The following is a 9,933-nucleotide window of genomic DNA, read 5'->3' on the forward strand; positions in this document are numbered from 1 at the left end:
CTCACTTCCCAAAATATACCCACACACAAGCCCTTGCCTCATGCTCTATGTTTGGGGAGCCATCTACCTGTGTGCAAAAAGAGCATGAAAGAATAAAATGAGGCCTGTTCAACATCCAGAATCAGATCTAGATTCAAGTCAAAGCCTCCCACCTGCTGAATCTCATGCCCTCACATGGTGCCACTTCCCAGTTTATACATATGCATCTTAACCCAGATCTGGAAACTTGGTTAGCCAATGGGAGCCAGGGAAGAAATCGCTACAAACAGGTGGCTTTGGACACTTTCCTGTCAGAGCCCCTCTCCTATCCCTGCATAGAGCTAAGCTAGTCTTTTGTGGCCCAGGGATCATCTCGAGTTTGCCTTTGTATCATCAGCACTCAGGTCCTGGCATACAATAGGTGCTTAGTAAATGCTTACAGGATACACAAGCCCAGAAATCAAACTATTGATTGTTTCTGTTTAATGATTACTTTTTATGTGGTGATGCCTATTCCTATACTTAGTGTTGATTTTTTTATGCTGGTTTGGAATGTGATCTTTAATGGGCAAAGAACATTTTGGAGAGAGGATTTTTTTCCTTTTTTACCTAGCTAAGTTAGCACAGAATCATGTGCCTGAAAACTATTCCAGAAATACTAAATATTTCTTGAAATTATTCAAGAAAACCTGATTATCAGGTTGACTGATCAAAGAAGTAGCTAGGAGCTGTCAAACTGGTGGCTTATAGGACAAATGTAGCTCTAAGACACATGGCTTTTAGTACAATGATGATCATTTTATATCAAAATTCCTCTGAAATATGCTGCAGGCCCACACCTTCTACCTGAGCTAATTCTTGAACTTGTGTTAACCTACCTAGACCTGTAGATATGTAGGTGTGTGGCCCCTGCACAGAGTGGCACGTAACAGGTTATTCCTTACACAGAAAGAGTTGAAGTTGCTGTCCAGCACAATTCCTGACTTTTTCTATAGTTTGCTCAGCCTTTTCTCGCCACCATCAACAGATGCCCACTGAAAGCCTACTAACCTGCCTTCCAGGTACTATAAGATCTCCGTGGTGCTCATGTGCTTTGTGGTCCCCACACTGGTGCCCTGGTGCATCTGGGGAGAGAGTCTGTGGAATTCCTACTTCTTGGCCTCCATTCTTCGCTATACCATCTCACTCAACATCACCTGGCTGGTCAACAGTGCCGCCCACATGTATGGAAACCGGCCCTATGATAAGCACATCAGCCCTCGGCAGAACCCACTGGTCACTCTGGGTGCTGTTGGTGAGTAGGGGTGTGAGAGCCAATGGAGAGAATGGCAGCTCAATTTTCTTGGCTTCTCATAGTTTTGTGGAATCTGTAAAGAGAGGTAGTGGAGTGGAATGGAATGAACTTGGGCCTTTGGTGTTAGAATCCAGACTCATGGACAAGTCACCTAACTTCTGATTTATAGTCCTCTTGCCTATGAAGTGGGATTAGTAATGCTTTCTTTATGGGATATGAGAATTAGTAAAATACTTATAATGTAAATTGTACATAGTAGGTGATCAATAATTAGTACCTATTTATTTTTGCCATGGAAATTCTCCTACAGGAGAGTAGCAGTTGACTTTTCTCTCCAGCTGCCTGAATATCCTCAGCTGTCCTATCATTTGGCTGACCGTATACAAGCAGCCCTTTAAACAAAGAGATAGGACAAAATGAGATTGTGGCATCTCGTGGTACCACAAAATGGTTAAGAAGCCGTTGGAGTCCAACCAGTGTGGTAGAGTCCTGGTTCCTTTGCTTACTGTCTGGACAAGTTACCTGACTCCTCCACACCTCATGTCCTTATCTGTAAAGTGGGCATAATAGTAGTATTTACCTCCTGCTGGGGTTGTTGGAGAGTTGGACAAGTTAATAAATAGCACTTGCAGCAGTACTTAGTACAAAATAAGCCCTCAGTTATGTTGTTTTTATTACCAACCATATGGTCTTAGGCAAATTTCTTGTCCCTTCCACTGATTTACATCCTCACTTTAAAATGGGAGTAATCATAGCTCAGAGGTGTGCAGATTATAGGTGTTCATACTCATTAAAGCAGTTTGCATGTGGCTGGCACTCAGTAAGTGATTAATAAATATTAATGATAGCTTTATAGAAGCAGTTGGGCTTCTTGGTAAGCTGAGTATTTAGCACAGAGCTCAAACGCAGGAAGAGAAGTTCCTGCTATTGAATAGAAATGATCTCTGCCTCTCTCAGCAATGAGTTCCTACCACCACTTTGTTAGGGTTTTCCATGTAAGGCTCAAGAGCAATATAAGGTGGAATGAGCACCAGATTTAGCTATGGGATGACAGGATAAGCAGAGAGCAAAGTGCCTTGGAAAACAGGACATTTCCTGACCCTCCTGTTGCTTTCCTTTCTCCTTCTGTCATCTTCATTCTCTAAGGACTCTAAGGAGGGAGCCACATCGAGCACTGACCCTGAGAGCAAGACCTGAGTGGGGATAACAGAGACTGCTACCATTTTATAGAGAGAAGGAGATCCAGGAAACCCAAGGAATGTGGCCATGATCAATGCATTCAATACCCTGAACAGCTGGGTATTGGTTTTAAATCCATACAGGTCAACACTGGACTCCCAGTCAGTTTTCTTCATGAAGGTTCTTGGAAGGCTCTTATATGCAACTGTGCAGACAAGTGACTGTTTCTGAAAATAAGGGTTAAACTTCTCTATACTATGCAGGAAAGAACCTAGAAATGACAAGGGTGGAGGGGCAGAGTAGAGAAGACCTAAATTAAGAAAAGGGCACACCACAGGTCAGTCCATCTGATGTGCTCAGTACAAAGCAGAATCCTTCAAATGCAGTCAGGAGAAGAACCATGTGATGACTTATTGCCACTTAAGTAGTAAAGGAAAAATCCGGCAGTTCTTCAAATGGTTAAAAACAGTTACTATATAATCTAGCAACCCTATTTCTAGATTCATCCCTAAGAGAAATCAAAACATATGTCCACACAAAAACCTGTATTTGAGTGCTCATAGCAACATTATTCAGAATAGCTAAAAAGTGGAAATAATCAAAATATCCATGGATAAATTCACTGATATAAATATAGTGGCATGGTAAGTGGTATATCCATATAAAAAAGAAATTAAATGCTGATACTTACTATACTTTGAAAACATTATGCTAAGTGAAAGAAATCAGTCACATAGGATAGCATGATTTCATTTATACGAAATGTTCAAAATAGGCAAATCTATAGAGACTGTATTAGTCAGGTTTCTCCAGAGAAAGAGAAACTCTGTGTATCTCAGTATATATACTGTTACATATATTACATATATATATTCCTCATAGTACATTTTCATATAGAGAGAAACAGTAGGATATGTTTATAAACATGGATATATTCTATTGGTTCTGTATATGGACAGACAGACAAACATAGAAAGACTGATTGATTGATTGATTGATTAACTGATTGACTATGAGGAATTATCTCACATTATAATAGAGGCTATGAAGTCCCAGGAGCTGTAGTCTGCAAGCTGGAGACCCAGGAAAACCAGTGGTATAATTCAGTCCAAAGACCTGAGAACCAGGGGAGCCAATCCTGTAGCTCCCAGTCTGAGGGCAGCAGAAGGTGAGATAGATGTCTCAGGTCAACCAGTGAATTAGGAAAAGAGGCAAATTCCTCCCTCCACTTGTTCTTTTCTGGCCCTTAATGGATTTGGATGAAACCCACCTACACTGGGGAATGTGACCTGCTTTACTGAGTCCACTGACTCAAATGTTGCTCTTTTCCAGAAACACTCTCACAGACGCACCTAGAATGATGTTTAATGGGCACCCCTTCGCCCATCAGGTTGACACATAGAATTAACCATCTCAGAGACAGGAAGTAGGGCTGGGATGGTTGGGGGTGGTTGAGGGATGACAGCTAAGGGGTTTAGGGTTTCCTTTTAGTTAATGAAAATATTATAATTCATTTTGGTGATGGATGCACAAGTCTGAATATTCTAAAAAACATTAAACCGTATACTTTAAATGGGTGAATTGTATGGTGAGTTATATCTCAATAAAACTGTTTTAAAAAATCAAATGAAAGAAGCTCTGAGGTAATCCCCGTCCTGAAAACACTTTAACAAAAAGGAGGAAAAGCTGTGCACTGGGAGGGACAGGACAATATGTAGGCAGATTTCAGCTATTTCAAGATCCAACTCCTTGACTGACTTACCTATTTGAACGATTCTCATTTATCTCTCCCAAGTTCTCCCGAGGTCTTGCTCTCATTGCTCCAGCCCACAGAGGCTGTTTTCCTTTTATGAACACACAGTCTGCTACCAGCCAGTCAGCATCTAGCTTACAGAGTACAGCTCAGCTCTGATATCATGGTAGTATGTCTCTAATTCTTAGGGGAAAATTATCTTGTGACTTTATGCCAATAACTTTATTGTTCTTTTCCATTTACATTTAGTTTTTCTAGCCAACTAAATAGAGCTTCCTACGGGTAGAAATTCAGTCTTTTGCTCTCTAAAGAGCCTGATGCAGTTTCTTGTACATGGTAGACCCCCAGTAAGTGATTCAAGACCTGTGCAGAGAGGTGGGTGAGTGGTTTGTTTCAATGCTCATTTTGTCTTCCAGGTGAAGGCTTCCACAATTACCACCACACCTTTCCCTTTGACTACTCTGCAAGCGAATTTGGCTTAAATTTCAACCCCACCACCTGGTTCATTGACATCATGTGCTGGCTGGGGCTGGCCACTGACCGCAAACAGGCGACCAAGCCAATGATCGAGGCCCGGAAAGCCAGGACTGGCGATGGCAGCGCTTGAACCTGGAATCGCCGTCCCACATGTCTGCCCTTGACACCTTGGTCCCTGCCTTCCGTTACTATAGTTCTCTTTCTCATTGGATTGTGGGAGGGGATAGAGGGTGGGAGGGAATGGAATCTATGTGGTTCGGAAATTTTTTGTTTGTCTCAAAGTCAAGATATAACTACCAATGAAAACAAAAGTTTTTTAAATCAATGTAATGATGATTTAACCTTAGAGTGTGGACATGTGATTTAATTGCTGTGGCTACAACATGTCAAACATACATTGTCATGTGCTTGTTCCCAATGTTAACCCTGACACGATGAAGGAATTTAATATTCTTTCAGTGTGATTCAGGAGAGCATTTTCTTTTCTACCATTTAACCCAGCATTGTTTTAAAACACACAACCTGAAGGGCAGAGGGACAGGGTAGCAGACAAAAGAGGGGGTCTAAGTAGTAACTAAAGATGTTTCTGTTTTGTAATTATTATATTTTTGTTATTTTTTAAGTTAGAGAATTGAACATTTTAAAAAATGAAAATACAGGAAATGGCTCTCTCTCTCTTTTTTTTTTGCCCCATTTACAGCTTGTTAATGCTCCACCATTTTTGCATTAAAAGAGATCTGTTCACTGCCCAGCTAGTTCTGTGTCCCAAGCCATACGCCTGGCTGACCCCATAAACCAGTCCCTGTTTCGGTGTTCAATTTTGTCCTCTTTGCTATTGTCATTTTAAAGGTGTATAACTCAGATGTGCCAGACATCAAATTAAGCTCTCATTTCAATGTTTAGATACCTAATTTATACTCTAATTGATCCCAGCCCCTGATGCATGTACTTTAGCTGCTTCTGCTAAACAAGCATATTAATTTTCCACATCAGACCATCAGATAGTAATAACTGAGAGTTATCTAGAACTTAGTGTCTACTAATGTTTCACCTGCATGCGGCCATCACTGATTTTGCAGCAAAATATAAAGCGATCATTATGTAGCTTCAGGATTAAAAAATTTACGTTGCCTTGTAAAAAGCATGTTGAATTGACTGGACTGTGTACCCTTTGTGTTATATGTTAGAGCCAAAGAAAGACTTATAGAGTTGGCGGTGGAGCCCTTTGAAGATAGATCTTTTTAGGAAAGATGTAGGATTTAAAATTGAAATTTTAAATTTTTGAAAAAGAAGTGATGCCAATAGGAAATTGTTATAATGAAGTTCTTCATCCAGCAGGTGTTTAACAGTGTTATTTTGCCATTAATAATGTATAAACTATAGGTGATTTGCAATAAATGATTATGAATTTGTCGGTGTTCTTGACCAGATGCCTAAGTGTTCCTTAGAGAGAGTTCTTTCAAGGGCACCTGACGCTTTGTGATGACCATGTGACTCATGTTTGATCGGGGCTCTGGACTAACAGCAGCCCCTAAGACCAGGCCCCTCATACACCATTGGCCTTCGGTATATGAGAAGGTGTAACCACAGGGAATATCAGCAAATTACCTTTGCTGTAGCTATCTAGAATCTTCTCACTAAAGGATGTTCCCCAATTAGTCCAAATAAATCTAGAACCTCGCTCCTCTGAACCTGGGTGCCATGTCTTTACCTACAGCAGTACCCTAATCAAGAGAAGGATGAGCTGGTTTTGGTGAAGAAGTAGATGAAGGTTAGATCACTTTAGAGTTTTCCACATTGACGTGACCTATAGGTCTCAGCAGCATCTAAGAAAAGAAAGTAGCCCTTGGAAGCATCACACAAGCCCATCCAAGGTGGCCCTAGAGAGGTTGGTTCGTTTTTTGAAAGGTTCAGTTTAAAGTATCACAGCATCTCCTGTGTCCTACAAGGCTCTTATTTCAGAGACCCTACATCAGGTGAGCAGAGCCAAGGAGTGGCTGTTCCCATAGTGCTTCTCCCATGTGTCACAGCAGCTCCACCAGCGAGCCTGGGGTGGCAGAGCCAGCTCAGCTGTGCATATGGCCAGCTCTGTGGCTTTGAGAAAATCAGTCTTTTTGGATCCAGTTTTCTGACTCTCGACCACAATTGCTGTGTTACCTAGGACATGTTTTTAGGCTAAACCACATGAAAATGCAACTGCTAATCTATGGAGCCTCTCTGAACCTCAGTGTTCTCATCCCCAAAACAGGAACAGCACCACTGATGCACCGCAGGGAAATCTGGAGGCCTCACGCACAGGGCCCTGTGCATCGTAGGTGTGCTGACGGTATCAGCTGAGAGTGAGGGATGTGTCCCAGGCACAAGACAGAAACAATTGTAGTCAATAAGCACCATTAGATGAGGAGAACCACCTGTAGTTCTCATTTTGCTGCTAATTAGGGGAATGGTGAAGGGTAGCAGAAAATGCCCAAAATATCCCACTTTGATATAGGATCGTTTTGAGTTAAAGTTTCTTGAAAAACAGCACATGCAAGATGGCAACTCTTGACTTCCCCATTTCTTCCTAAAAGCAAGAGTTAGCTCCAATGTGCAAGATGTTCTCTCTGTAGGAGGGGGGAGGAGGGGCTGAGAGAAATTAGTACAAACAAACATTGCTAAATGACCCTTATTTTCCTTTAGCCTCCCATATATTTTCTTGCAATTACTACTGTCTGTTCATCCCAGTATATAAGCATTTGGTCCCAGCTGCTTTATTTTTTCTGTAAAGGCTCCCATGTATGTGTAATAATAAACTGTATATACTCCTCTCTTGTTAATGTCTTAGGTCAGTGAGTTTCCAGACCAGCCAAAGATGGTAAGAGGGTAGAGGTTGTGCCTCCCCTACAATGGCCTGAAGGCCTGAACGGCTGGCCGCTCCAGCGTCCCTGTTTGTAAAGGAGCCTGACTGCACCCGGTTAGACTGCCCAGCTCTGCCCTTCTCTCTCACACAGGCAGGGCCTTCACACCGCCATCAGAGGACTTGCCTGGCATGCAAGGTCGTGTGTGGTTCTGTGAGCTCCTTTTTCTCCTCAGCCAGAGCTGGGATAGATTTGTGAAGGGAAGAGGTTGAAGCTAATGGATAACAATGATCTGTGGGGACTTCCTGTAAGGCTCATTCATTCCTTGCAGTCCTGTCCCCAGTTACAGAGAGGGCTGACAGCCAGTTGTATTCTCAGGGGCTACTCATGTGAAAAACAAAGAAGGAAAGAAATAACCTCATCTTTCTGGTCCCTTTTTAAAATTTCCCCATTTTTAGCTCAGGATATTAGTCTAAATTCCCTCCTTCCACTTCCTCGACGTCAAGGAAGTACTATAAATGACCTGGTAACTGCTGTCCCATTCTCTCTGTGGGCTGTAGTGTTCATAACCTCCTGCCCCCACCCCTGGAATGTTCCTGACTTCTAAATTTGCACCATGAGAAGCAAGAGGAAGGAAAGTGCTAGCCGTGACACACCTATAAGGCAACAAGCCTATGTCCAAGCGGCTACTATGGGCTTCTGTGACAGCCTTTTTTCTGTTCCTCTGCCTTTCGCTGTCCTGTGATGCCTCCAATTCCGTGACTGGAAAACCAGTCAGCAGCAGCCTGCCGTGACTTCTCACAGAATTCAAAATGCAAAGACCTGCTGCCTGCACCGAGCTGGCCAGGGTTGTGAAGACTTTGCCCTGAGGAAGTACCTTGCCTACCACACTTACTGAGAAAGTACCTTCCCTATAGCACTTACTGAGCATGTATACTTTCTTACAGTACTTACTAAGAGTACCCTTCCTTTTACTGTGGAAAAAATGTATCTTGGCCTTTGACCACCTGTCCAAATCCCTACAACTAGGGATTTACTAAATCAATGTTCCCCCTCCCAGCCTTTTCCAGTCCTCCAAGGTTACCTTTCGGGTCATTGAGAAAAATCTCTGAAGTTGTTTTTCTGAAAGATGCACAAACTACTGGACAGAGCCACCATCCCCCAACACCATTGGTGGACAAAGTAGCTGGGACCCACTGGAGCATGGTGTGGTTATATTTTTATTGTCAGATTTCACATGAGCCCGAGCTCACAGTGCCAGGATATCAAACACAGGAGCTGCATGTAGAGGCTGCTCCTTAACCTGAACTATACCACGACGCTTGGGTGCGGAGCAGGGTGGAAGGCAGGGACCCCTATCATGGGTACATTGTGATTGCTGTGATCACTGGTGGAGGAGGGATGACCTGGGTTGCTGACAGGGATATCCAGTGTCTCAAAGCAAGAGCAAGTGATCAGTGCAGGTGATGACTTTCCAACTCCGATAAATAGGCTTCTCATGCCTGAGGTGGATGGGCAGGGAAGACCCACTGCAGTTCCTTCCCACCCTGAAATTCCAGCCCATGACTAGAAGAAGGGCTCTGCTAGAGGCCATTGAGCTCTCTGGACTCTCTTCTCTGAATGAAAAGGCTCTTAAGCTCATGGCATCACAAAGTGCGTGTTCCAGATGAATCAGCCAAGAGGCACCTATTGCACTGTGCCCTACAGCTCCTGCTGGACTGAGCTATCTGTGACACGCAGGGTCTACAGGCTTCGAGTCAGTTTGTTAGAATGTGTATAGAGCTGCAATATAGGCAACCAAGGCACAAAAAAAATGAAAAATTATCTCAAAGTGGATACTTTGGCCTGCATGGTTTCAAAACACCATTTTAAAAGTGAAGACCTTGATTTTGCCCCTATGAGGGAAATTCTTAAGCAATGATGTACTGGACCCATTTCAATCACCATTTTAGTCATTTGAAGTCACTGAAGTGATAGGCCATTTTGACTGTGGTTTTGTTTAAACAATACCTGATTCCTTAGCCCTTATCTACACAACTCAGGGGTAAATTGTTCCTTTGTTGGAAGACAAACAGCCTAAGGAAAAATATGTAAAACCTCTGCTTCATCTATAATATAAGCAGTAAGACAAATGATTGCTTAGATCCCTTCTTAGATCAAAACCTGTAGGAATCAATAGCAAGCAAGCTTAGAAAAGGTAGATTCTGCTTTCCCCCAATGAAAGATGCGGCTGGAAGCCATCCTAGTTGTGCATGTATCTGTGTATGTATGGCTCTAAAAGAAAATAAGGAAGCGGCCCAAAGCCAGAAAGCTGACCCTCTGTTGCCTTCCCTGCAAACAGCTGTAGATAGAGACAGAATCATGAGGCTGGTTGATTGATATTCATGGACTGTCACTGCGAAGGTTAGATATTT

At 42.7% G+C, this 9,933-nt stretch overlaps 1 protein-coding gene across 1 annotated transcript in view; it reads left to right on the plus strand.

Annotated features, from left to right (window-relative positions):
* SCD5 (stearoyl-CoA desaturase 5) overlaps window positions 1-6,373 on the plus strand; it is a 164,056-nt gene extending 157,683 nt beyond the window's left edge. Inside the window, exons 4-5 of the mRNA XM_028506535.2 lie at window positions 1,041-1,273; window positions 4,622-6,373. Coding sequence (XP_028362336.1) covers window positions 1,041-1,273; window positions 4,622-4,812 — 424 coding nt within the window. The 3' untranslated portion in view covers window positions 4,813-6,373. The remainder of the gene's footprint in view (window positions 1-1,040; window positions 1,274-4,621) is intronic.
* Window positions 6,374-9,933: the final 3,560 nt, after the last annotated feature.

Source organism: Phyllostomus discolor, chromosome 1 (assembly GCF_004126475.2).
Source record: "Phyllostomus discolor isolate MPI-MPIP mPhyDis1 chromosome 1, mPhyDis1.pri.v3, whole genome shotgun sequence".
NCBI lineage: Eukaryota > Metazoa > Chordata > Mammalia > Chiroptera > Phyllostomidae > Phyllostomus > Phyllostomus discolor.